Below are 27,569 nucleotides of genomic sequence, written 5' to 3' on the forward strand. Positions count from 1 at the left end.
TTTTGTGAGTGCTGGAGTGCCATAGTAGATAAGAGTGAGACTCTGAGTTTGCTTCCCAGGCAGCCATGTTGGTTTGCTTGCAATTGTCTGTGACTCCAGCTCCCTCTTCTGACATGCCTGTGCGCCTCTGAACTCAGACCATGCTGGCCTTAAATTCCTGTCAGATCTCCTACCTCTGCCTCTTCAGTGCTAGGATTACAAGTGAGTGCCACTATGCCCAGCTGAGAGCCTTCCTTAAAATTTTGCATATATTTATTGTGTATGGATAATCACGTGCTGCACGAAACTCACATGCAGGTCAGAGGACAGTTTGTAGGAATTGGTTCTCTGCTTCTACCCTGTGGGTTTTGGGCAATGAACTCAGGGTGGCCAGGCTCAGTGATAGAAAGCTCACACACAGTGTTGAGTCATCTCATTGGCCTGCGTGTGTGTGTGTGTGTGTGTGTGTGTGTGTGTGTGTGTGTGTGTGTGTGTGTGTACAGGTATATGTATGAATGAATGATACAGTTTTTAACTAGAACACTGTTTGAAAGTGACAGAATGTCTCTTTTAAAGTCTACTTGAAACCTGGTTGAACGCCTTGTCTTCAGAGTTTCTGAACTGCCTGAGGAAATAGTGCACGGGCCTCCACCCACAGGCTGCTGAGAAAGTGCAGCCAAAGAACCTCCCAGTCTTGCAGATTTTCTCCACAGTACGACATCGTCCACTGAGTTTGCTCTCTTTTCTTCCCAAGTGCCTCCTTCCCCAGCGGTCCCTCCTCCAGCAGCCCAGGGAGTGCCCCGACCACTGTGCCCGTGCAGATGCCAAAGCCCAGCAGGGTCCAGCAAGCGCTTGCAGGTAAGTGTCCCAACAGACCATGTCCCATTGGGCTTAGTGGGGAGGGGACTGGTGGGGTGAAGGCCCTGGCACCCTCTGGGGCCTCAGAGAAATCCAAAGGGACTTCTTGGGGATTAGTGCCTCTTTGGGGTGATTGGTATACTCCAAGGGAGCAAGTCTAGGAGTCTCTCCATCTTTGGGGGGGATGTCAGGCCTGGTAGATACTTTCCTAGAGTTTGCAGCCATTTGAGCTATAGTTATAATATTTCTTTACAGGGCCCCTTTGGCCTTAGTTAGGTCTTGTGTGTGTGTTTATGATTATTCTGTATATGTATGTGCCTGAATGTATGTATGTTTACCACATGAGTGCAGGGTCCTAAAAAAGGACAGAAGAGGGTATCATTGGATTCCCCTGGAGTGAGACTCACAGGAGTTATGAGCTGCCTTGTGCGTGCTGGGAACCAAACCTGAGTCCTCATCGAGAACAGCAAGTGTTTTTAACAGCTTAGCTGTCTCTCCAGCCCTTAGGTCTTGGCATTTTGTCTTTGATATATTTTATGAGTGTATTCAGGGGATCCAGAGAATTTTCCAGGCAGTGTTCTTTAGGAGCGGTTCAACTTGATTTTTGTTTGTTTGTTTGTTTTTGTTTTGAGACAGGGTTTCTCTGTAGCTTTGGACCCTATCCTGGCACTCACTCTGTAGACCAGGCTGGCCTCTAACTCACAGAGATCCAGCTGTGAGTTTAATCCCGAGTGCTGGGATTAAAGGTGTGCGCCACCACCTTGATTTTTATTTATTTATTTATTTTTATTTAATTTTATATAACAAAGCCCAATTAAATGAAAACAAACATTTATACACAACATTTGGGAATTTGGGCGTCGCTCTTTCCAAACTACTTCCTGCTGGTAAGGGGCGCTGTCTTGGGGGATTCGAAGAAGATTCAGATATCCTAGCTGCAGTCTGCCACCACCTTGATTTTTAAGATCCAGTCAGTCTCTCATTGTTGGCCTGGGACTCTCGGGTTGTGATGGGCTGGCTGACTTCCTAGCCAGCCAGCTCCAGGAATCTGACTGTCCTTGCCTCCCCAGCCCCTGGAATTCAAATGCAAACCACTAGGCCTAGGTTTTTTTATATGGTTTATATGGTTTCTGGGCATCAAATTTAGTTTCTCATACTTGGCACAGTAATTTTATTTTTTTAACCAACTGTACTACTGTCTTCTCAGCCCTTAGAACCTTTAAAAATGAACATTTGTGTGTAGGAGTGGTGGAGGGCATACCATGGAGCATGTATGGAGGTCAGAGAACAGATTGTAGGAGTCAGTTCTCCCCTTCTGTCGAGTGAGTCCCGGGGATCAAACTCAAGTTAGCAGGTTGTGCTGGAAGTACCTTTTCCTACTGAGCCACCTCACTAGCCTCCCACCTGGCTGCATCCTGTATCCCATCTTTCTTTCTTTTCTTCCTTTTTCCTTAAACAGAGTTCATGTAGCCCAGGCTGGTGTCAGATGACCTTAGACTGATCCTCCTGTCTGCACTTCTCAAGTGACAGAGTTAGTCATGTGCCACTGTGCCTGCTCTGTGAGGTGCTGGGGTGGAACTCCGAGCTCTGTGCATGTTAGGCAAGCACTCTACCAGCTGAGCTACATCCCCAGCCCTGATTGGGTCTTGTTTTGTTTGAGACGGGCTCAATGAGCCTGATGTCTCAGTCTCCTACAGTTGGGATTGCAGTTTTTGTTTTGAGATAGGATCTCAGTATTGATCTTCTTGCCTCAGTCTCCTGAATTCTGCCTGGTCTGAAGTCTTTTTCTTTTATACCCATCTTGTACTAGGACAGAGTGCATCCTTGGCTACTTTGTGATGCATTGGTGTCCTGAGTTTTGCAAGAGCATTGGACAGGGGTGATGCCTGTGGCATAGACAGGTGGAGCGGTGCAGAGGTACTGGGCATGGGGCTGTCCATTTCAGGAAGGCTGTGCTCAGAGGAAGGGTATGTGCATGGAATATGAAAAGGTACCTTTGGAGTTCAGGAAGGTCACTGTAGCCATGCATACTAGTGCTTTATAACACCTTCTTTGTTGGGGACCCATCAAAGTCATTTGCCACTTGTGAGTGTGATAGGAAGGCAGGCTGGAAAGATGACTCAGCAGTTAAGAGCACTTGATACTCTTGTAGAGGACCTGGGTGTGGTTCCTGGGCACCCAGGTTACAGTTAACAACCTCTGTAACTGCAGATCCAGGGACCAGTGTCCTCTTCTGACCTCTGTAGGCACCAGGCGCACACACATGTTACATGTACATGCATTCAGGCAAAACACTCATACACATAAATGAAAATGCTCTTTCTTTTTTTTAAGTACATGTTTGGGTCATGAGCATACACCCAAGCAGCTCATAGCTGCCTGTAAATCCATTGCCAAGGCATCTAGCACCCACTTCTGGCCTCTACAGGCAGTGGTACTCATGTACACGTACCCAAACATAGACACAAGTAAACTCATAATTAACAAATCTTTTTTAAAAATTTTTATTTTTGAGGTAGAGTCTCACTGTGTAGCCTTGAACTCATAGAGACCTGTCGGCTTCTGCCTCTTGAATGCAGCAGTTAAGGGCATGCACCACCATGCTTGGAGAAAAATATTTAAAGGAAAACAGAATCGTGCAATGACTTTTGGTCATTTACAGCTGGCACAAGGAAATTGAGCAGCTGAGTTTGTGTTTATAGGGAATCCCTGTATTTGCACCAGGTAGTTAGGCGGTACAAGCTTGAGGGTAGGGAAATCATGTGCAGCTTGGCTCACACCTGGTAAAGGCCATCTCAGCGGAGTGCAGAAGGAGGTTTGGTTTCAACCATTTAGAAGGAAGACCCTTTCTTTCTTTTCTTTTCCTTTTTTTTTTTTTTTTCTCTGAATTGCTTTGGAGCCTGTCCTGGAACTAGCTCTGTAGACCAGGCTGGCCTCAAACACCTGTCTCTGCCTCCCGAGTGCTGGTATTAAAGGTGTGAGCCACCAACGCCCAGCTAAGAAGACCCTTTCAACTTGGCATCTGGAGAGGTCACGTGAGATGGCAGAGGGTCATCCCACAATGCCTGGCTGTTAGATACTGCTGTCACCAAGAGAGATATGAAGGATGTTCATGTTTCATCATTATGTAACTTTGAAGTGGGGACTTTTTTTGTTTTTGAAAGTCTCGTGTAGCCCAAGCTAGCTTCAAACTCACTGTGCAGCTGAGAATGACCGTGAACTGCTGATCTCCCTGCCCTCGTCTCCCAGTGCTGCAACTAGAGGGCTGCACCACCACACCCACCTATGGAGCATTGAGGTTGGAACTCAGGATGTCACACATGCTAGGCAAGCAATCTGCTGCCTGAGCCATGTCCCTAACCCAAAGGCCATTTCCTTTCTAAGTGTCTTCATTCTGATTTAGATTGTGTGTGTGTGTGTGTGTGTGTGTGTGTGTGTGTGTGTGTGTGTGTGACTGGAATTGTAGGGCACTGTGTTGGACGGGGAAGGAGTATTGAGACTTGGTTTCTGGGGAACTGCTAGTGTGTTCCAGGGGATGTCTCTGCTCCTCTGCAGACACCTCCAACATAAATGTGTTGCCCGGGATGCAAGGCAGACAATAGTGGGTCAGTAGCACCCTTCCCCTATGGGGCTCATGCTGAGGGAATGGTATCAGCTGAAGCAGGCCTGAGGGCTTTCAGATGGCTAGATGCAAAGAAGGAAATAGAGGACAGCAAAGAAGCTGAGGTGGCAGTGACATATGGCTGTCTCCCTCTGTGTGGACAGTGATGCTTGCTTGCCTAGGGGAGTCCTGCTCAGTCCTATTACTTTCCTTGTCATTGTGGCTAAATACCTGACAGGTGACTTAAGTATGGAGGGTACTTGTTTTGGTTTGCAGTTTCAGGGGATGCAGTCCATCATGAGGCCAAGTCTGGCAGCAAGAGTGGGAGGCAGCTGGTCACATGACATGCAGTCAGGCTGCAGAGAGGTGATGGTGATGGTGCGTGATGGTGCTCAGCTGACTCTCTCTTTGTTATTCAGTCCAAGACCGCAGCCATGAAATGCTGCTGGCTGCGGTTAGAGTGGGCCTTCCACCTTAGTCACCTAACCTAACAACTCCCTCAGTCCGGGCGTTGGTGGCACTTAATCCCAACACTTGGGAGGAAGAGGCAGGTGGATCTCTGAGTTCGAGGCCAGCCTGGTCTACAGAATGAGTTCTAGGACAGGCTCCTAAGCAATACAGAGAAACCCTGTCTCAAAAACCAAACCAAACCAAACCAAACCAGACTCCCGAAGACACGCCTGTGATGTGTCTCTCAGCATCACAAGTCCAGGGAAGGGGGCACGTTCTAGTCAGTGAGTCATTGCAGTCTTGGGGTTCTCTGAAGGAATGCTGCTCCATCCCTCTTCCCTGCTTCCTGCCACTTGCACCTCCTTGTCCTTTTGTCACACAGTCTCCGTTTCCTGTGGGAACATCCTTGGAATGGGGTTATCCTTGGGGCAACCCATGCTGTGGGCCCCACCCAGTAAGCCTCTCCTGTGTGTGCTGTGAGGCCTCCTGTTGAGAGGCCACGGCATGATCTCCAGCCTCCTCGGGCCGTTGCTGGCCTCTGCTTCTGTCCCCAGTACAGCTCATTGTCCAGTTGAGAGTTGTGACCCTCGCTGCCCCTCAGCCCTTCTGCAACAACTCTGATACAGGTGGTGCTTTCTAGTTTTACCTGTCCTGGAAAGGAATGGCACAGGGGAGGGCTGTGCTCAGCTCTGGAGGCTGTGCAGAGGACCAGGAAGGCTGCTGTCAAGGGGGCTAAGAAGCCAGGGCATCCATTCCCCGAAGAAGGTGCTTTGGAGCCAGACTAAGATCCTGGAGGACTTGTATTTCTGTGTGGGCTGGCAGTGTAACAGAGGTGAGGACTTCCAGCAAGAGAATATTCTGTCCCAGGAAGTATCAGGTTACCAGGGAGTGCGGGGGAGGGACGGCATCAGAAGAGCTTCCATCTAGAAAAAGTGGGTTCCCGTAATGGGGCAGTCCTATGGTTTGGAGACAGCAACCCGTCCAGTGTCAACACCGGTGCCTCTTGGGGATTCTTCCCTAGTAGATGAAGCCTGGGGTGGCTTCAGTGTGGGGAGTATGGGAGTAGTCCTGTGGACCGCTGCTCCAGATCGCAGTGTTGCCAAAGCTGTGACAAAACACCAAACAGAAAGAACTAGTGAGGGAGAAAGGAAGGAAGAATTCGGTTTCTTCATCTCAGTTTGAGGATATGTGGGTACGCACCCCCAGTTGGGAACCAGAGAGAGATGGGTGCTTGGCTTCCTCCTCCTTCTTTTCCTTGGGGAAAGTGTTGCCCACAGTAGAGTGCTCTTTACCTCAGTTAACCCATGTCATCTGGAGACTCTCTGAGATGTGCTCAGTGGCTGTCTCCTGGTGGTTCTGGTGGTTCTGGAGCCCATCAAGTTGACAGTGTCAGCCATCACCATCATTACCCACACAGTCCAGACAGGCTGTGGACAGCATCTCACAGGAGGCCAGATGATCACAAGCCAAGTAACTTTAGCACAGTCAAGGGAAGACCCCAGGCCCTTGAAGCCTGCCCTGCTGGGTCTGCCCCTGTTGCCATAGCTTGGCTGCACCCTGCCACATCCCTCTCTTTCTTCCCTGTGCCGGTCATGGGGAGATGCCATGCAGGAGGCCCCTGGGCTCTTCTGCCTCTGCTCTCCTAAAGCCACTTTGTCCTTCCACTCCCTCCCCGCATGCTGTGGGCACAGGCTCAGCAGTGGCTTGTGTAGACTTCGGGGAACTTGGGGTTCAGGTTCTCTGGTGTCTGGCCTGGAGTACCAACCACATTGCTGGCCTGGGGAGGCACTGGCACCCTTCCAGTGACAGCTCCCCTCTCCTGGAGAGATTCCCAGTCTTGATGGCCATTCACAATGTCACCACTTCACTCCCAGCAGGGCCATGGACACCAAGTGTGGAATGCCTCCTTCTAACGTTTGTCCCCTCTGCATGTCTGATCTCGCACCCGTGCAGGCATGACGAGTGTGCTGTCAGCCATTGGACTCCCTGTGTGTCTTAGCCGCGCACCCCGGCCCACCGGCCCTCCTGCCTCCCGTCCGGCCTCTAAAGGTCACAGCTCAGTTAAGAGGCTGAGGAAAATGTCCGTGAAAGGTAGTTCCTGGTTCACACACACTCTCCAGCTCTGCTCAGCTTCCTCCAAATCTTGCTGCCTGGACTCTCTTCTTTGCCCTCCACGGCCCTTCTCTACTCCTGCACCTCTTCTCCCTGCCCTTGTCTGCCAGCAGAAGTGGCTACTGGCATTTTACCGGCTCAGTATTGTTGGGTGATGGGCTTATTGCTGAGGACGTGTAACTTCAGCGTTGACCTGGCTGCTGCTGCTGACACTACTGTCTCTTCAGAAAGCCTGGCTGACTTTGAACCTTGATCTTGCTGCCATCTCCTAAGCATTGGTGTTGCAGGCATGCACCGCCACACCCAGTTCATGTAGCGTTGGGTTTGGAACCCAGGGAGGGCTTCGTTTATGATAGGCAAGCCGTCTACCAGATAAGCTGAAAGTCCCAGCCCTCTGCACACACTTGGAGTATGCCTCTGTAGAGACAGATTTGTGGACAGGGCAGGCTGGCAGCTTCTCAGCACACACTTTGTGAAGAACATAGACGCTTGGCAGGCAGTCCCTCTGGCCCTTGGGGTGTAGGTGACTCTTACGGGATCCATGTGGCTGGCCGGAGTGCTCTGAGAAATGCCAGTAACCGAAGCTCCTTTCAGCTGTGGAAGGCTGTGTGGGCAAGTGGGCAGCAGGATGTCTAGCTGGTTCTGAGCAGAGGGAAGACCTGAGGTTACCTGGAGACTGGACTATGTAGCCATAGGGCTTCCCTGTCTTCTGTTTTTGAGACAAGCTGTTGCTGTACATTCAAGACTGGCTTGGAATTTCAGTCCTGCCTCTCAAGGCATGGGCCACCATGCCAACTAACTGGACTCTTCTAAAAGGCCCCCTGACCTAAGGGAAGTCTTGTCTATGTGGCAGCTACAGTCCTGTTGGTCCTTTGTCTGGTTTTCTTGCCAGTGACCAAGTGCGGAAGTGCTTTGCAGGGATGGTGAGGTGCGTGTCTGTGTATGTCTCTGTGTCTCTGTTTGGTGAGTTCCAAGGCATATATGGGGTGTAATGTATGTGGTGCCCTTGGCTGGTTTCTACATTTTCTAGGAGCTAACAGCTGACACTTTTATCAGTGACAACTTCCTGGGTCTCTGAGGTGTAGGATTTGGTCACAGTACATGAACTAGAATCAAGCTCACATGTCCCCTTTTCCAGCTTCTACATCAAGCCCTTCTCCGTGTGCTGTCATCTGCTTCTCTGGTCTGGAGGGGTCCTGTGGTCTGGTTCTCAGATAGAAATCTTTGCAGCCATAGGCTGAAGGCTGCACAATATGATCTCAGGCTAGACAGTGGGGCCCCTGGCCGGGTGACTGCTTCAGGCCTGCACTGTTCTCCCTGGCCCATTTTCTGTCTCTTCTCTGGCTTAGCTAAGACTCAGACTTTGCTGCCCCTCCTGTCTAACTCTTCTGCTCCTTGGAAACTTGTCCCTGGTTCAGGGCTCCCCTCAGCCTCACACACTCCTGTACAGCCAGCCACTTCCAGGACCGCTCGGCTTCAGAGCCCAGTGGGCTTGTGACTAAGATCCTCCAGTCCCAAGGTGTGGGGAGAGCAATGTGTTGTGACAACATTTTTAGCACATACAGATGCTACATTGTCCCCTCTCCATACTCACTGACTCTGAAATTTCCATGTGAGAGTGCTGATAGTTGGGCAGACAGCACCGCCAGGATCTGCTGGGATGCTTTGTTCTCAGAGCTGCCCTTTGACACTTCTGGGGTGGTTTCCTGGGGGATGTACTGTTCTCTTGCAAATTCTCTGCCTCCATGGGCCAGCCCTACCCCCAAGCAGGTGGCCTGGGTGGGGTGTCGGCATCCTGTGCCTGCACTGGAGGCTGCCCTGTCTCTCGAGCTAACTTTCCTGTCTCAGCCCTGCTAACGTTTGCTCCTCGAAGCTGGGACTTCTGCCTGCCTACCTGCCTGCTCCCCTCCTCAGCCTTGCACTCCCCACCTTGCATGCCTGGGACAGCACTCACATCTTGCTCTCTTCCAGAAGGGACGCCTAAGCCTGATCCAGAGCACGTGATCAGAAAGTACACTGAGGAGCTGAAAATAGCCCCCGATGAGGTATGTGTCCTGGGAGGAGGACCCCAGCCCTCAGGGCCTGGAGGAGGCTGGCACTGTGCTCCAGGACCTGGTGTTGGCTCCAGCCTTTCATGGGTGGATAGACACTACCAAGATGAGGTAGCCAGAGCTCATTCTCACCACATGGCCAAGCTGAAGTCCTGAGCGGTGTGCTTTCCCCTCTGACCTGTGGGGTAGGCATGACTGACTTGCTGTGTCAGGCCAGCTTTCTGAGGGAACAAGGTGGCCTTGTCCAAGGGACACACTTTCCTCTCTGGCTCTTGTCTCTAGTGAGACCATTGGGTTGTTCTTTTTGCCTCGTGGCCTGTGTTTTTTGGTCAGCCCTTCAAGGACGTAGGTGGGAGATGGTGCTGTGGTCCTGTTGTAGAACAGTTGCCGGGTTGACTTTGGTGGCCTGGCATAACCTTCATCTGACTGAGCTGGGACTCTGCCTCCTCCACCTCTGCACTGGCTCCCAGGGGCTCAGTATCAGCGTGTGCATTGCTGTGGTGTGTGTACTAGCAAGTGTGTGCTGTGTGCCTTCCCTGCAGGACTGCATCATCTGTATGGAGAAACTGGCTGTGGCTTCTGGGTACAGCGATGTGACTGACAGCAGGACCCTTGGGCCCATGGCTGTGGGACGCCTCAGCAAGTGCAGCCACACCTTCCACCTGCTGTGCCTACTGGCCATGTACTGCAATGGGAACAAGGTACTCACAGGTCTGGGTGGGGCTGTGGTGACCTGTCCTCGCAGCCCATTTTGGGCCTACCGCCTCTGGGTATGGTGTCACATACCTGTAATCTCAGTACTTGGGAAGCTGAGGCAGTAGAAGCATAAGTTCTAGGCCTGTCTGTCTCAAGAAAACCAAACAAAGAAGTAGCCCAAGATATGCTAGTATAGTAGCAGGCTGAAGGGCAGATGCTGGGCTGTGGGGTTGAAAGCATGGATTAGACCAGTGAGGGGCTGGGCCAGGAGTATAGCTCAGTGGTAGAGCATCTGCCTAGAATCCCCCAGTGAGGGGCTGGGGTGTGACATAGGTAGAGTGCTTGCCCTAGGTTCCCAGCACCAGGAAAAGAGCCAAAGGCTTAGAGATGTTCCTGAATGCACGTCCGGGTCCCTGAGGCCCACCCCAAGCTGTAGGAGTATGGCCAACAGGTCTGAGTACATGACTCCCTCCGGCTTACCTCCGGGAGGGATCCTAGGCTCCTCTGAGCATTAGGGCTGTATCTCCTACACTACCACTTCCATGTATTTCCTATCTTTCTATGGCAGTCCTGAGTAGTCAGCCATGTACAGATGAAGAAGCTCAGGGCACCGTACATGGACACCTGCTTTCCCAGCACTTAGGAGATTGATGTCAAAGGCTCAGGAATGCGAGGGCATCCTGTGCTGCTTAAGATCTTCGACAAACAAACAGGGCAAATAAAATAGCTCAGCAGGTAGAGGAGCTTTCATACACAGGTCCATGTAAAGGTGGAAGGAGACGTCCTCTAGCCTTCAGATGCATGTGCATACATGGAAACACACACATTAATAAATAATTAGCTAGATAAAAACAAAAAATCCTTAGGACTCTGTCTAGGGTCCTATCCCACTCCCGACTGCAGGTTCCAGGCCACATCTCACAGGGAGAGTCTGACTCGGGCCCCCAGCAGCTGACCCAGCTGCTGTCTTGTGGAGGAGTTTAGTCAGAGGTGGGCCTGTGGGAGGGGGGACCAAGTCACACGGTTGTTGAGGTCCAATGTTCCTTGTACATTTCATGGCAGCCTTGTGCAGGGAGGTCTGTGAAGGTGACTAGAGACTGACCCTCATTTTCCTACCATGTGCCAGTCTCCTGGCATCTCGTCATTTGAGTGAGAATCAGGTTTGTGATGCATGGTTTAGCCTCTACAGTACACCATTGAGGTCCAGTTTCTGTGAGGAGAGGCTGTGTGGGGGCCAGAGTAAGCATGCTGACCCCCTCTGCCATCTGGACATGGCTGTTGAAATGTGCTGGGAGCTGCTAGCTCAGGCTATCTCATCTGCCCTCTCTAGGATGGGAGTTTGCAGTGTCCATCCTGCAAAACCATCTATGGGGAGAAGACTGGAACGCAGCCGTGGGGAAAGATGGAGGTGTTCAGGTTCCAAGTGTCTCTCCCAGGCCATGAAGACTGCGGGACTATACTCATTGTTTACAACATCCCTCACGGCATCCAGGTGAGGGCCAGCCCCCCGCCAGGGACCTGGCCAAGTCACCATTCCTGAGCATCACATCACTCTTCCTGCACTGTACTCTCAGCATCTGTACCCAGCATAGTGACCAGGGCCGCCCTGCCTGGAGGAGCGCTGGGGGTTGGGTAATGGAAGTAAGAGAGGTGTCCTTTGGCCCTTCTCTGAGTGAGGGAAGGCTCTCCACAGGCGGAGACGTCTGAGCTCGTGTGGTGTGGACCGAAGAGCATGAAGAGCACTGTGTCGGGGGCTCATGAGTGTGCGAGCGGGTGGTAGGGTACAGGGCGGGAAGGCTGAAGGGTGGGCCAGGACCCTAACCCTGAGGGATCCAGTACTGAGCTCCCCGTGCTCGCTCAGGGGTTTGTGAAGAGAGGCAAGAGAAGTAGGAATGCCCGTCCTTGCCCCTGGCAGAGTTTACAGTGTCCTTAGGAAAGAGGAAGTTGCCAGGCCGTTGGGTACAGGTTATAGACAGGGGCCATGGCTGGGAGGCCACACTGACTTTGAGTGTTGGCACAGAAGTGGACCCAGCTTAGAAGGCTAGGCTGGGGTGGGGCTTCCATGGCCTGTGAGCTGCGGCTGCCATCAAGTTGTCTGCATTCCTCTCACAGGGACCGGAGCACCCCAGCCCTGGGAAGCCGTTCACAGCCCGGGGCTTTCCCCGTCAGTGCTACCTGCCAGATAACCCGCAAGGCCGCAAGGTAAATCCCTGTTGCCCTCTCACCAGGGACCCACCGTGTTAGGAGACATGACCTTACAGCAGCTCTAGAGGAGAGTTAGGGTTCATGCTGGGTCAGGACACTGAGCTTCCCTCCCTGCCCCCAAGAGACTGGGGATACCCGCCAGCCTGGGACCTCAGCAGCGACATGGAGGCTAGGAAGATGATGTGGGGCTTAGAGATGGGCCTGGGGAAGGGCGGGCCCCAAGCCTGAGGATGAGGAAGCTCCAGATTGCCACAGATCAGGTGCTCTGAAGCCACAACACGTGGGGCTCCTGTCTGCTGGGGTGTGGCTTGCCTGGTGGAGGGCTTGCTTGGCGTACACAGAGCCCTAGGTTCAGTCCCCAGCTCCCCATAAACCGAGCACATTCCTACAGTGTCAGCCCTGGTGGGTGGAGGCAGAAGCAAGAGTTCAGAGGCATCCTCAGCTGCATGGCGAGGCTATGCCTCCTTCAGAGGGAGTGCCAAGAGCCATCTGGCTCCTGGGTGATGGGCTGGACTCTAGTTATCTTTCCCTCTATGTGGGGGTGGGGATGTAGGGCTGTGAGGGCCATGCGTGGCTTTCATGCGGGAATCATTGGATGGCTCTGGGGTCTATTCTTTCCCTCTCCATTGGGTGGGTCCTGAGCATCAAGCTTGGGCCATCAGGTTTGTGTAGCTTACTGCTGCCATCTTGCTGCCATCTTCATCTCTGTCCCTGCTGAGCTGGAGTTGTCAGCAAGCCCTCTACTACTGACTTCCACTCCTTGCCCCAAGCTATATGTGGGGGCTGTGATGAGAGCAGGAAGCAGCTGGTCCAGCCACATTCGGAGGGAAGGCTACCTCAAGGCCAGTGCCAAAATGGAGACGGTGAGGCTGGGCCAAGGCTGATGTAAAGTGCTCCAGAGAGCCCTATACTTGTGGTTCAGTGTCTAAGATTGTGTGGGACACCTCATGGGCCAAGGGCTGTGTGGCAGGGCAGAGCCGCAGTGGCTGTCTAAGGGCCCCCCCCTTCCCCTCTCCCCGGTAGGTCCTGGAGCTCCTGAAGGTGGCCTGGAAGAGACGACTCATCTTTACTGTGGGGACATCCAATACCACGGGTGAGACAGACACAGTAGTGTGGAATGAGATCCACCACAAGACCGAGATGGACCGGAACTTGACAGGCCATGGCTATCCAGACCCCAACTACCTACAGAACGTGTTGGCGGAGCTGGCTGCCCAGGGAGTAACCGAGGACTGCCTGGAGCAGCAGTGATCCTTCAGGCCTGCCTCTGTCGACCTCCCCAACAGCCCCTGGGTGGGTGGGCAGGAAGGTGTGCCTTTATTGAGAGGCAAGAATGTTTGTTGGGGTGCAGGATGCGCCCCTCCTAAAGCTGGGGCTTCTCCCTGCCTCTCCTGCCGCCCTCCTGACTGGGCTGGGGTCTGCCTGGAAAATGGGCACCCTCAGTATTGTACTTGTGGAGGCTTAAGCTGGAGCTACCTCAGTGCACAGGTGGGAAGGGCCCTTCCAGCCTCAGGTGGGCTGGTGACCCAGCAAGGGGTGAGCAGGGGCTACCCCTCCCAGCTTCTGGTCAGCTTCTCATACCTCAGATTTTATTTGCAATAAAGACCCTATAGCCAACATGTACCTGTGGGAAAGTGTGTGTGTGTGTGTGTATGTGTGCGCGCGCGCACGTATGCATGTGTGTATGTGTGTGTATTGAGAGAGAGAGAGATGACCTTTTGTATGGCACACACAGCTTGCTTTGTGGAACAGGAAGCTGTCTTCCTTGGTGCTCATTCAAGTCCCATCTAGGAAGTGAGAACAAAAACTATCAAGCTCAGCAGTGAGACCCTTGTCACAGACACTCCTTGCTGTATGGTCCCAGCACTGCGGCCCTGACACCCCTTATTAATCCATAGCCTCCCTTACAAAGGCTCTTTATGCTGTCTCCATGTGATGAGGATGCTCAGAGGTATGGGGACTGGGCAGGGACCTTCGGAGGCCATCCTCTAAGGTCCTGGTTATTGAGGATGGGTCTCACTATTTAAACCATGTGATCCCTGCCTCAGCCTTCTCGGTGCTGGGATTACAGGTGTACATCACCCGACAGGTTCTTTTCCCCTTATTTTGGTTATTTTCACTTCCTATTACCCTTCCACTTCTCCCCGTTGTATTTCCTTGCTTCCGTGAGCTCCTGAATTCCAGTAGAGTTGCTTGCACCAACATGGACAGGGACTACAGGAACGTGGCTATATAGCACTGGCTGTACCACTGGGAAAAACGTGACTCCCTGTCCCCTTGCAGTCACTGCCTGTAGCTCCTCAGGTGGGGCAGAGCCTCACACACCCTTCCCTGTCTGTGATAGAGTGTTTGCTAGGTCACCACAGCTGCTGTGGCTTCATGAGTCCAATGACCGTGTTATGTCCAGAGGACAGCGTCTCTTAGAGCTCCCCCACATCTGGCTCTTAACTCTTCCTTCCTCCTCTTCCTCTTTGGATTGTATAAGAACATTTGTATGTGGCTCTAAGAATGCTGTGAGCCTAAGACATATGTAAGTTAACCCTGGGGAAAAGGTCATTGATTGCCTTCGCAGAGCTGCACTCCAGACCACATTTGTGATTCATTCCAATCCTCAGGATAGCAGTTGGGATGCATCCCCAAACTTGGTCACCCTCTGGGACGTTCATGGAGTCTTCAAGCTTTGCCACTGAAGGTCAGCAAGACTCAAGGAGAAGACGGCACAAATCTCCTGATGAGGGAGTATATCCAGAGAAGAGACTTAGAATGCAACAGCAAAAACCCAAAAATGGATGAGGGTGTGTAGGTGGGGCTAGAGAGAAGGCTCAGCAGTTAAGAGCACGTCCTGCCCTTCCAGAGGGCCCAGCTCTGATTTCCAGCACGCGTGTTGGGCAGCTCACGAGTAACTCCAGCCCCAGGAGAGCCCATGCCCTCTTTTATACATGCATACACATATACCCACATAAATTTAAAAACAATAATAATAATGGACAGGGTCTAGGAACATGGCCCAGCAGTTAAGTGTGCATACTGTTCTTGAAGAAAACCTGAGTCCCGTTCCCAGCGCTCACATTTGATTATTCACATCACCTGTAATTCCAGCTTCAGGGCATCCGATGTCTCTGACATCCACATGGTCACGGACTGTAAAGCACTCAGATCTTTTGCATGAGGCAATGGACTTAAGAACATGTCCAAAGTGGGGTGACTGTCATGTACCTGAAACATTGTCGTGTGATCGATCGATTGATTGACAGTGCAACTCAAAACCAACAGTTGCATACCAGGCACTGGGGCAAGCTGTCATCAACCCTCCAGGGGACAAGGCAGGGAAGTCATCAACACAAGGATATAGAGTAAGTTATTTCAAAAACAAACATGAATCCAATCCATCAAATGTAACTGCTAAAGTTCTGGGTGGGGACATTTGCCACTCACCCATTGCTGCTGGGCATCTAAAGCATTGCCACTTTGGGCAACAGCTCCTCAAAAACAAGATTACCACATAACTGCTTTCATTCCCAGGGATCTACAGAGGGTTATTTTACGGGAACATGCCCTCACCAAAAAAAAAAAAAAAAAAAAAAAAAAAAAGTTGTATGCAAATATGTGTAGCAATGTTCCTAATAGGCAAAAAGTACAAACACCCTAAAATCCCCAGCTGCCTGTGAAAAACAAGTCTGGTTTAGGATATTCATCGTAAACGGGTGAAGCAATGGTGTGTGAGCCCTGCAAAGATGCCAGATAAAGAACCCAGGCAACATGGCGTGGCTTGTATTCAGAAGCTGGGGCAGGAGGACCCCACATCCCGGTCCCATGCCAGCCTGGGTGTTCTGGTTGGTTTTTCTGGTGGTGGTGACTGTTTTTGTCAACTTGACAAAAGCTAGATACATTTGGAACCTGGACTGAAAAAACACCTGGTTCATGATCGCTGTGAAAGATCCTAGCCCATTGTGGGCAATGCCATCCCTGGGTGTGTGGTCCGGGACTGTATAAGAGCAGACTGAGCAAGCCAGCAGACACCACTCAGTAAGCAGCATCCCACCATGGCTTCTGCTTCGGTGCCTGCCTTTGAGTTCCCACCCGAGTTGTAAGCTGAAATAAGCCCTTTCCTCCCGACCTGCTTTTGGTCATTCTATTGCAGCGATAGAAACCCTAATTAAGATACTGAATGACAGCTAACAGCGGGGCGGTGATGGCGCACACCTTTAAACCCAGCACTCGGGAGGCAGAGGCAGGCGGATCTTTGTGAGTTTGAGGCCAGCCTGGTCTACAAAGCCAATTCCAGGACAGCCAGGGCTAAAAAAGCAAACTGAATAACATAGACCTGTCTCATAAAAATAAGCTAAGGGACCTACAAAATGGCTCTGAGTACATGCATTTCCCACCAAGCCTGATGATGACCCTAGTTCAATCTCTAGGTCCCACCTTGTGGAAAGAGAGGAACTACTACAAGATGACCTCTGACCTCCACACACACACCAAGGCACAAACCCCTCCTCCCATGCATAAACAAATATAATGAACAATAAATAAGAATAAAATTAAGAATAAGCTTGGCACTAGCCAGGCCTGGAGACTCAGACCCACCAGCACTATGCTTCATGAGCAGGAGATTGCAAGTTCAAGGATGTGCTTTGATTACAGGGTGGGTTTAAGGCCCAGCCTGGGCCGTGAAATGAAAAGAGAGGGGTGGGATATCACTCCCCTAGCATTCAGGAGGCCCCTGGGTCCAATTCCCAGCAGAATTCTTTTTGTTTTAAAGTTTGATCTGACAATTCCTTGAACTTGAGGGTTGCAACTGTTGGTTTTGAGTTGCACTGTCAATCAATCGATCGATCACATGACAATGTTTCAGGTACATGACAGTCACCCCACTTTGGACATGTTCTTAAGTTCATTGCTTTTTGGACGGAGGGAAAAGCCTCATGCAAAAGATCTGAGTGCTTTACAGTCCGTGACCATGTGGATGTCAGACATTGGATGCCCTGAAGCTGGAATTACAGGTGGTTGTGAATAATCAAATGTGAGCGCTGGGAACGGGACTCAGGCTTTCTGCAAGAACAGTATGCACACTTAACCCTCAAGTAGTAGAGTGCCTGCCTAGCAAGGGCATGGGTTTGGTCCCCATCACTAAAAATAGATGATAGATAGACAGATAGACAGACAGACAGATGATAGGTAGCTAGATAGAAGAATACCTAGATGATAGGAAGGAAAGATGGCTGAGGGGATGGCTTTGTGGAATGTTTGCCTGGAATACTCTAAATCCTATCTTTAGTCTTTACTACTTTAACCCAACAATAAAGCCCACTGCTATAAAATGTCTGTTATAGTCAAAGCATAGACAGACAGAAGGTAAATCTGGAGTTGGTAGATGGGGGGGCTGAGGAGGGAGTATTTAATCTGGAGTTGGTAGATGGGGGGCTGAGGAGGGAATATTTAATCTGGAGTTGGTAGATGGGGGGCTGAGAAGGGAGTATTTAATCTGGAGTTGGTAGATGGGGGGCTGAGGAGGGAATATTTAATCTGGAGTTGGTAGATGGGGGGCTGAGGAAGGAATATTTAATCTGGAGTTGGTAGATGGGGGGGGACTGAGGAGGGAATATTTAATCTGGAGTTGGTAGATGGGGGGCTGAGGAAGGAATATTTAATCTGGAGTTGGTAGATGGGGGGCTGAGGAAGGAATATTTAATCTGGAGTTGGTAGATGGGGGGGGATTGAGGAGGGAATATTTAATCTGGTGTTGGTAGATGGGGGGGCTGAGGAAGGAATATTTAATCTGGAGTTGGTAGATGGGGGGGGATTGAGGAGGGAATATTTAATCTGGAGTTGGTAGATGGGGGGGGGGACTGAGGAGGGAATATTTAATCTGGAGTTGGTAGATGGGGGGGATTGAGGAGGGAGTATTTAATCTGGAGTTGGTAGATGGGGGGGATTGAGGAGGGAATATTTAATCTGGAGTTGGTAGATGGGGGGCTGAGGAGGGAATATTTAATCTGGAGTTGGTAGATGGGGGGGGACTGAGGAGGGAATATTTAATCTGGTGTTGGTAGATGGGGGGCTGAGGAGGGAGTATTTAATCTGGAGTTGGTAGATGGGGGGGATTGAGGAGGGAATATTTAATCTGGAGTTGGTAGATGGGGGGGCTGAGGAGGGAGTATTTAATCTGGAGTTGGTAGATGGGGGGCTGAGGAGGGAATATTTAATCTGGAGTTGGTAGATGGGGGGCTGAGGAGGGAGTATTTAATCTGGAGTTGGTAGATGGGGGGGGGCTGAGGAGGGAGTATTTAAGGCAGTCTTCCCATTTGGGATGATAAAAGGGATTTGACATTAGTACTGATGGCTGTGAAACTTTATAAATACCATTTTTTAATCCTTTTTTTATAGTTAGGGGACCACACTCAGCACAGTTGCCTAACACATGCGAGGTCCTTGTGTACCAACTCAGGTCTTCAAAAGCAAACAAAACAGCACATACATGCTGGCATACTAGTGTACCCCTGACTCCCAGAATTTGGGAGAGTGAGACAAAAGGATCAGAAGATCAAGGCCAGCCTGGACTACATAGCAAGAGTTCCAAGCCAGCCAGAGATTCTTAGCAAAACCTGTCTCAAAAACAAGCATGTGTGCGCGCGTACACACACACACACACACACACACACACACACACACACACGTCACTGACCTGTGGGTCTTGTAGCAGTATGTATGATACTGATATATATGTGTGTGTGGTGTGTGTGAAATAAGTAATAAGTATGTGATATATATGAGATAAGGTAAGTGTATATATATGTGTGTGTGTGTGTGTGTATATTTACATATATGTAAATGAACCAACAGTCAGAAAGTCTGCATGGGACTGACCTAGGCACTCAGCGAATGTTGCAGTTGTAAAGCTTGTTCCTCTTGTGGGACTCCTAACAGTGGCCGCCAGGGCTCTCTCTAACTCTTTTGCTGACTTTTGAGACCCAATTCCTCATACTGGATTGCCTTGGCCAGTCTTAATACAAGGGAAGGTTTTAGTCTTACTGGAACTTGATGTGCCATGTTTTGTTGATACCCACCCATGGGAGACCTGCCCTTTTCTGAACAGAAACAGGAGCGGTGGATTGGGGGAGCGGAGGAGGGGGGGAGAAGGGAAGAAGGGAGTGGGAGGAGAGGCGGGAGGGGAAACTCCCATTGGGGTGGGGAAGTGCTAAGGGAAGGGAGGGGGAACTGGGCCTAGTATGTAAAACGAGAGTTTTAAAGGAAAAACGAATATGTAGGGTAAGGGCTGTGGGTGTCACTCAGTTGGCAGAGAACATGCACAAAGCCCTGGGTTCTTTCTGCCCCAGCACTGACTGCACAGACCAGAAGCTGCGGTGCCCAGCTGTGATCCCAGCGGTTGGGAAGTGAGGGCAGAAGCTTCAAGAGTTCAAAGGTCATCCTCTGTTAGTAGTGAGTCTGAGGCCAGCCTGGACTACATGAGACTGTCTCAAAAATAAACAAGCAGGGCAGTGGTGCACACCTTTAATCCCAGCACTCAAGAGGCAGAGGCAGGAGAATCTCTGTGAGTTCGAAACCAGCCTGGCCTACAGAGCTAGTTCCAGGACACAGAGAAACCCTGTCTTGAAAAACCTAAATAGATAAATAACAAGTTTAAGAACGACATAGAATGAGACTCAAGTGAAAAGTTCACCAGTCCTTAAAGGCTGTTCCGTCCTTTTGGGGGTCAAGTTCTTCCCCTGGAGAAGGACATGGAGATTCAGAGCTGGGGAAGAGGAGGCTCCACGGAGCACACAGTGTCCGGGAGCTGCTTTGGGGCTGGAGCAGGTCAGGGCCAGACTACCCTAGTCTTGCTCCCCTCTCTTCACTTCCTGGGTGGGGACGGATGGTCAGCGGGTGGCTCCTGGCACCCAGAGTTCAGGAATCTCAGGCATGTAGTTCTGGGCCCAGATAGAGAAGGGGGGCTCCCTCCTAGGGGCAGGGAATTAGGTGATACTACAGACATCAGCTCTGGGATGGGGGTGGCTGGAGGTCATGTGAAAGCCTATCCTAAAAATGGTCTCTTTCCCATAGTTACGAAGCAGAGCCCATACAGGAGTCCACCTAGCCCCTCCCCTCGATGGGCTGGGGCTGGATGCACTGGGGGGGGGGGGGAAGGGGTGAATTCATATTTTCAGGTCTTTCCTGCTCTCCTGGCAGCCCGAGTAGCCAGCAACTGTAGGCCAGAGGTGTTGGAGGTGGGGTGTAACAGGGTCAGCCCCTGAGCCTGCCTCTGCTGTAGGTCATTGCTGCAGCAGTCATGAGGCTCAATGGGAGGCAGCCTCACCTGCCCCTGCTCCTCCTGGTGCTGATATGGCCCTCCGAAAGCCTAAGTCTGGGTGAGTGGACACGGATGCCCTTGGACTTGGGTACCTGGAACTGAGGAAGGGGTTGGGGGAGAGGAGGCGTACAGAATGGCCATGTGTATCTTTCTTCTTACCTTTGTCCCCCATGGCTATAGGCCTGATACCCTACCAGCCACAGATAACAGCCTGGGACCTGGAAGGGAAGGTCACAGCCACCACATTCTGTCTGGAGCAGCCTCGGTGCGTCTTTGATGAACGTGCCTCAGCCAATGACACCATCTGGCTAGTGGTGGCTTTCAGCAATGGTGTGTGGTGAGGACCTGGGGTCTTGGGGTGAGGGGCGTAGGCTGAGAGGAGCCCTGGGGTTCTTGGAGGATGGCAATGTTGACTTTGTCTCTGGGTATGGGGGTCAGGGCTGGAGACTGGCCAGCCCAAGGTGGGTAAAATAAATCTTTCAGGGCCAACAGGGACTTTTTTTTTTTTGAGGCAGGCTCTCCTGTAACCCAGGAGGAAGGCCTTAAACTTCTTGTCTTGCTGCCTCCACCTTCCAGGTTCTGGAATGGCGGGTATGCACAACCACGCCCAGGGTTTGTGCATTGCTAGGCAATGCTCTACCAATGAGTGTTAAACCACAGCTTGCCCTTTTGAGACACTGGTCGCTCTAGGACAGTGGTTCTTCACCTTTCCAATGCTGCAACGCTTTAATACTGTTGTTCTTCATGCTGTGGTGACCCCAACCATAACATTATTTCATTGCTACTTCATAGCTACTGTTACAAATCCTAATGTAAACATCTGATATGCAGAGTATCTGACATGTGACTCCCGTGAGAGGGTCCTTCCACCCCTGAAGGGGTCATGACCCACATACTGAGAAGTCATGAGATATCATGTCACCTGGAGAAATCAAGCCATGCCCTCTGCAGATTGCATCCTGGGACAGAAGCAAGCAGCTGCTCTCTATTCCTTTAAGATAATTGCTTTTCGTATGTGTCAGTCCAGGGGTGTTCACGTGGAATTCAGAGGTCAGCTTCGGGGAGTCATTTCTCTCCTGCCACTACATGGGGATCAAACTCAGGTCATCAAGTTTGGCAGCAAGTGCCTTTATCAGCAAGCCACTGAGCCATCCCTCTGTATTAGTATACTTAACACAACTACATCCATGGCCCCTGCTCTTGCCTCTCTCTGACCCTATTTCCTCCAGCCTCCAGGGACTTCCAGAACCCAGAGACCCCTGCTGAGATCCCAACCTCCCCACAGCTGCTGACTGATGGCTACTATATGACATTACCCCTTTCCCTGGATCAGCTGCCCTGTGAGGACCTGACAGGGGGCAGTGGCGGTATCCCCGTGCTTCGGGTGGGCAATGATGTCGGCTGTTACCAGAAGCCCTATTGCAACGCTCCCCTCCCCAGCCAGGGGCCTTACAGGTGGGTTATCAGGAGCTCCTGCTCTGGGAATGAGTGTTTCAGGGAAGGAGGAGGAACTGCTTGGACTAGGATTCAGACTCTGCCCCTTCTGGGCATTCTGGATGCTGGCCAGTCATAGCTCCTTCCCTGTGCTAGCTGTAGTTTATTTCCTTTGCATAGTAGGGCATCAAAAAGACCTTTCCATAAACTCATGTGATCCCAGCACTCTGAAGGCAGAGACAGGAGGATCGTGTGTTCAAGGCTGGCTGCAGTTACACAATGAGTTTGAGGCAAGCTACAGGAAGACCTTGTTAAAACAAAAGGTCACCAGGCCTTTTGTGGATGTAGTTCAGTTGATAGTGTTTATTTTGTATGTATGAAGCCCTAGGTTTCATCCCAGCACCACACCCCAGCACCAGAAGTGGCGGTGTATGCCGGGAATCCCAGCACGCAAGAGGTTCTCACCTCTGGCAGCAGAGCCAGGAGTGTATTGAATTCAAGGCTAGCCTGGGCTACATGAGACTCAACCCCAAAGAAAGGAAAAAGAGAGTCCTTTCCAAATGTGCCCCAAGAGGGGAAAGTGGGTTTCAGGATGAGGCCACTGTTTCTGGCTGTAAGCAAATCTGACAGAATATATGACTTCCCAACCCATACTGCAGAGGAAGAAACTGAGGCCCATTGTGCTAGAGTTCAAACAAGGTTCTCTTCAGTGTCCATCATGAGATGAAGATCCCAGGTGTCCCTGGGGAAACTCAACAGTGGGAGCCCAGACTGCGGGACGCAGTCTCAGGAGATGGCATCTCTGTCCATCCAGCTTACCCCTGGTCCATTTCCAATGCCCGCAGTGGTGCCTTCCTCACAGCTGCTGCCCCGCCCCTTTCCCATCAGCCACCAGTGCTGTGTTCCCTCTGTCTACTCTACTGGGCCCACCATGTTCCCTTCCACTCCTGAAAGATACCATTGTGCCAAGTCCTCCCCATCCCTGCTGTCCAGGCCCTCAAAGCTCCCAGCAGGCCCTGACCACACCCCTGGCCCCACCCCTGTGCCTTTGCCTTAGGACTCTTAACTTGAGATCTGCCTTCTTGTCACATGGTGCCTTCCATAGACTCCATAGACCAATACTTTCGTTTTATTGTAAACCACTCTAGGCAGGTGCTCTACCACTGAGCTGAATCCTCAACATGTTTTTAACCTTTGATTTTTGAGACAAGGTCTTGCAATGTAGTCAGGTAGGCATTGAACTTAGGATTTCCTTCAGCCCACAGACTACCTGGGATGTCAGGCCTGTGCCACTATGCCCAGCTTGAGTCATTCAAGTCTTACTTTTGTCTCCATTGCTTTCCAGCGTGAAGTTCCTTCTGATGGATGCCAGCGGCTCACCCAAGGCTGAGACGAAGTGGTCTATTCCCATTTATCTCCACCAAGGTAGTGCTGGGGTGAGGGATCCAAGACTGATTTAAACCCTACCTGAGCCTCATACTGTAGAGTGGGACCTGGGTCAGATCCATCACAGTGGCACCAAACCTTTTTTTTTGGGTTTTGTTTTCAGTACTAGACACTGAATCTTATGCATGCCAGGGAAGTGTCCTACCACTGAGCCACACCCAGCCCCTCACTGGGGGATTCTAGGCAGGGGCTGTACCACTGAGCCACACCCCAGCCCCCTTTTTACTTTATATATTGAGATAGGGTCTCTGCAGCCCAGGCTGGCCTGTCTGTACTTGACATCCCCTGCCTCATCTTTCCAGGTAGTTGAGGTTACAGACGTGCAACACCAGTCCCATCTCATCATCTGCCAACCCTTGCTTAGCTGCCCAGCCCCTGCCTCATCAGCCCCAGGTTCTTTCTACTGCACGCAGGGAGAAGGGCCCAAGGGTCATCTTCCCATAGAGGCCAGTGTTGGGGTGGGGATTGCCTCAGAGACAGGCTACCAAGGCAATCGGGTGTGGTGACAGATGACTGTCATCTGAAGGCAGGGACCAACATGATGACAAGTCCAGTCCTGAGAGCTGCCTGCTGCATGTGGGTAGTGATGGGCAATTGGAAGGAATAGTCTAGAAGGTGACTCCAGTGTAGGAGAACTTGGAACAATGGCTGACCCAGGTGGGTGGAGACAGGATAGATATGCTCAAGAGACTCTGAGCTAAGCCTTGCAGTGCATTGAACTTGAATGGGGAGGGACAGACAGCCTTGGGTGGAGGGACAGCCTCTGAATGATTCCTATGTGTTCAGGGAAGGCCCCCAGCTCCATTGACACATGGCCCGGCCGGCGGAGCGGCTGTATGATTGTCATAACCTCCATCCTCTCGGCACTGGCCGGCCTCTTGCTCCTGGCTTTCCTGGCGGCCTCCACCATGCGATTGTGAGTGATGACACCCGAGGGCACCTTTTCCATTTGGAACCCCCTCCCTGTCCTGATGATCCCTATATCCCAGAAACCTCTCGTGAACAGGGGTGTTGAGCTAGCTGATGTCCTTCCAGGCAGTGGAGGGAATTTCCACTCTGCCTGTTACCTAGGTGACAGTAGCTCACCCGAAGATAGGGTTCAGGCAGGCCTCTTCCCCTGGTCTTTATCTTTTCTCCATGAGCCCCTGGAGTGTTTTGGTAACTGCTACTGGAGGAGGTACCTCTCCAGCTGGTTCCAAAACAGGGGGAAGAGAGACCAAGGAGATGGTTTAGTAAGTATAGGGCTCACTGCACCAAAAGGACCCAGGTTCAGAGCCCCAGCGCCACAAAACTCCAGATGTGGTTGTGCATGTCTGTAACCTAACCCAGGGGGAGGTGGCTTCTTAGAAACTGTGCCAGCCAGTCTTTAAGCATTTCAGGTAAAGGTGATGTCTTGGAAGTCGCTGAGTTTTATCTCTGCAACCCACATGGTGGACAGAGAGAATAGACTCTTGCAGGTTGCCCTCTCTCCGCCCTCCACACACACACACACACTGTGGCATGTGCACCCTCCTCAACAGACAAATTAAACAAAACAGATCAAGTATAGAGCGATGGAGGAAGACACCCAACTCAACCACTGGCCCCCACATAGGCACATTCGTGTGCACACACATGCATGTGAACCCATGTGCTTACACAACATGTGAAGCCACGTGCATGCACACACATACATGTGAACCCATGTGCGTACACAATACATATGAAGCCATGTGCATGCACATATGCATGTGAACCCATGTGTATACACACATACATGTGAACCCATATGCACACACACATACATGTGAAGCCATATGCACACACACATACATGTGAAGCCACATGCATGCACATACATATGAAGCCATGTGCATACACATATATGTGAACCCATGTGCACACACACATACATGTGAACCCATGTGCACACACATACATGTGAACCCATGTGCACATATACACTACACATTTTGTATACCAAATAAAAAGAAGGCAGGTGAGGGGACAGGCCGAGGGGTGAGTATGCTGGGGAAGGGGACACAGCTGTCACATGGCAGCTTCTGGGTAGGGATGTAATGTGTTCCTCCTCCTCTTCTGTCCTGTGCAGCTCCAGCCTGTGGTGGCCCGAGGAAGTCCCTGAGCAGCTACGCATTGGCTCCTTCATGGGAAAACGCTACATGACACACCATATCCCCCCCAGCGAGGCTGCCACACTGCCGGTGGGCTGTGAGCCAAGCCTGGACCCCCTTCCCAGTCTCAGCCCATAGTTTGGTGTCTGCAGCTTGGGCCTGGGGTGAGGGACAGAGAGCAGGGACATGGGCCCTGGGGGGGGTCTTGCATCCTCACAGCCCCTATAGCTGTCTGGCTATTTGTTCTTCTACTTCTGGTTCTGTCCCTTGCTAAGCCTCTGTCTGTAAGTACATTTGGAGAGGGTCCTGGTCAGGTTGGGTTCTGCTTAACTTCCTTCATGTAAGGCTGGAGGAGGTGGTTAGTCCACCCTGACCTTCAGAGATCCAGGAGGAGATAGGTGTGGGAGCACAAAGCTGTGATCCCCACATTTAGGAGGCTAAAGTAGAAGGGTCATGTGCTCCAGGCTAGTCTGGGCTGTAGGGTAGGAGCCTGTCTCAAAACAAGTGCCCTCCCCCCACCCCTGCACCCCAGAATGCCTTGCTCTGCTACAGTTAGTAGGTTGGGCTGGGCCCATCATGAGGCATATAAGGCTCAGACTTCTGCACTACCCAGCCACGAGGCTGGGATGCGTCTGCAGAAGAGCCACCCTAGAGCCCGGCTCTTTCTAAGGACAGGACTCACAGGTGTAAAGGTGAGAGGGTGTAAATGGCTATTAATGGCAGCTCGGCTACCTGTCCCAGCCCCTCTACACACAGAAAGAAAGATGGCCCCCCACTTATCTGCTCGCTCCACATCATTTATTGAGCACTTGCTATGTGCCACATACAGTGTTAGACACGGCTGGTTGTGACTTTGGAGGAGTCTACCTTGCTCTGAATCTCAGGCTGACATATGTCCTGTTGTGAGATCTGTTACTGTTGAGGAGATGCCAATTTGTCCTCAGCATCACAGTCTCGCAGTTACCATTAGTGGGCTCTTTGGGACCCACAGTACTCCATCAAAGGAATAGCTCTCCAGGACAAAGCCGGGAGTTCCTGCCATCACCATTCGGGGGCGCTCGTGCTCTGTAGTCAGGTGGCGGCAGGACCCACGATACGCTTCTGTTAGCATATGCCTGTTAACCTCTTCATCGTGTGCCTGCCTGCTCCATCCTTTCAGGGATGGGGAAGCATGTATTCCCAGCCTCAGCCAGGTCAAGCCCACAGAGCTATCCGGTTCTCTTCGTTGGCGACACCTGAGGCTCACTGACTTGCCTGCGCTTCCTACCCCATGCCCTGTCGGGCCTGTGTGATAAAGCTCTTTGGAAATTAATAAATGTTACTGTGGCAGGAGTGTTGCCCATGCCGGTTCTATGACAGGAGCGTGCAGCACACGTGATCCCGGCGATGTCTCTCGTGGATCCTTTGATCGCCCACCACCAACTTGTGCTTTTGGAGCCACAGAGATACCCACACACATTTCAGGATCGAGTGGCCACATGCTTCAGGGGCAGCTATTTAGCAACCAATAAGCCCCTGTCTCTGAGTATATCCTCCATCCCGCCGCACCCCAAGCATTCACACGACCCCTGGGTGTGTGATAGAAGCTACACACAGCCCAATGCTTCACTGGCCCGAGAAACATCGAGCGTGGACCAGCTTTTGAAATTCCAAGAGACAGGAGCCCAGGGCCCTGTAGACCTGGAGAGGGTTAACCTCACTCCTACCCGTTCCCAGCACCAGTCCTGGTCTCCATGGATCACTGGTGTTTGCTGAGTTAAACGACGAACGAAGGGCTGGAAGACTGACCTGCTCTGAGTTGTTTGCACGTGGAGGGAGAGAAGTGGCTCTGGCAAGTTGTCCTCTGACCCTGACCTCTACACCTGTGGTGCTTGTGCGCACCCCACCCACCTACACACCCGCGAACACAGATAAGTAACGGGTTTCAATTTTTAAGGTGAACGAATTATCACAGGGCTCAAGATCAGCTAGCCCTGGGAAGGGTCCCTAGACTTGATCCTGGTGCTGTGGGCTTGCTGTCGGGGTTTTTGCCAAGACTGTGGTGATTCACGCCTCCGCCACACGGGGGCGTAGGTATGCCATCGCAATCTCTACAAAGTAGTGAGTGAATGGAAGGAAAATGGGGAAGGGCAGACTTTGCAGCATAGGTGGGGGAGTAGGGGGCGGTTGGGGCCTGAAGTGGGAAAAATACCGTGATTTTGAGGCCAGCGCTGGGAAGATGGAAGCGGGAGGATAAGGAGCTTAAGATCGTTCTCAGATACACAAAGTTTGAGGCTGTCCCTCAAAAACACAAAATTGCACACACACACACAAACACA

The 27,569-nt window shown here is 51.5% G+C and overlaps 2 protein-coding genes across 4 annotated transcripts in view; both read left to right on the forward strand.

The window, feature by feature from the left end:
• Dtx2 (deltex E3 ubiquitin ligase 2) overlaps positions 1-13,575 on the forward strand; it is a 38,752-nt gene extending 25,177 nt beyond the window's left edge. For 2 of the 3 annotated variants that reach the window (XM_051204959.1, XM_051204960.1), the window contains exons 5-11: positions 734-837; positions 6,842-6,979; positions 8,972-9,045; positions 9,594-9,752; positions 11,078-11,239; positions 11,860-11,949; positions 12,976-13,575. In XM_051204959.1, the coding sequence (XP_051060916.1) occupies positions 734-837; positions 6,842-6,979; positions 8,972-9,045; positions 9,594-9,752; positions 11,078-11,239; positions 11,860-11,949; positions 12,976-13,203 (955 nt within the window). In that variant the 3' untranslated portion in view covers positions 13,204-13,575. The remainder of the gene's footprint in view (positions 1-733; positions 838-6,841; positions 6,980-8,971; positions 9,046-9,593; positions 9,753-11,077; positions 11,240-11,859; positions 11,950-12,975) is intronic. The other variant, XM_051204961.1, reaches the window with a different exon arrangement.
• Positions 13,576-20,102: 6,527 nt separating this feature from the next.
• Positions 20,103-26,583, forward strand: Upk3b (uroplakin 3B). Its single transcript, XM_051204966.1, has 6 exons — positions 20,103-20,318; positions 20,441-20,590; positions 21,490-21,715; positions 23,040-23,119; positions 23,927-24,056; positions 25,230-26,583. Exons 1-6 carry the CDS (start codon positions 20,240-20,242, stop codon positions 25,387-25,389), a joined length of 825 nt encoding a protein of 274 aa, XP_051060923.1. The 5' UTR covers positions 20,103-20,239; the 3' UTR covers positions 25,390-26,583.
• The last annotated feature ends 986 nt before the right edge of the window (positions 26,584-27,569 follow it).

Source organism: Phodopus roborovskii, unplaced genomic scaffold, assembly GCF_943737965.1.
Source record: "Phodopus roborovskii unplaced genomic scaffold, PHOROB, whole genome shotgun sequence".
In the NCBI taxonomy this organism is placed as follows: Eukaryota; Metazoa; Chordata; class Mammalia; order Rodentia; family Cricetidae; genus Phodopus; species Phodopus roborovskii.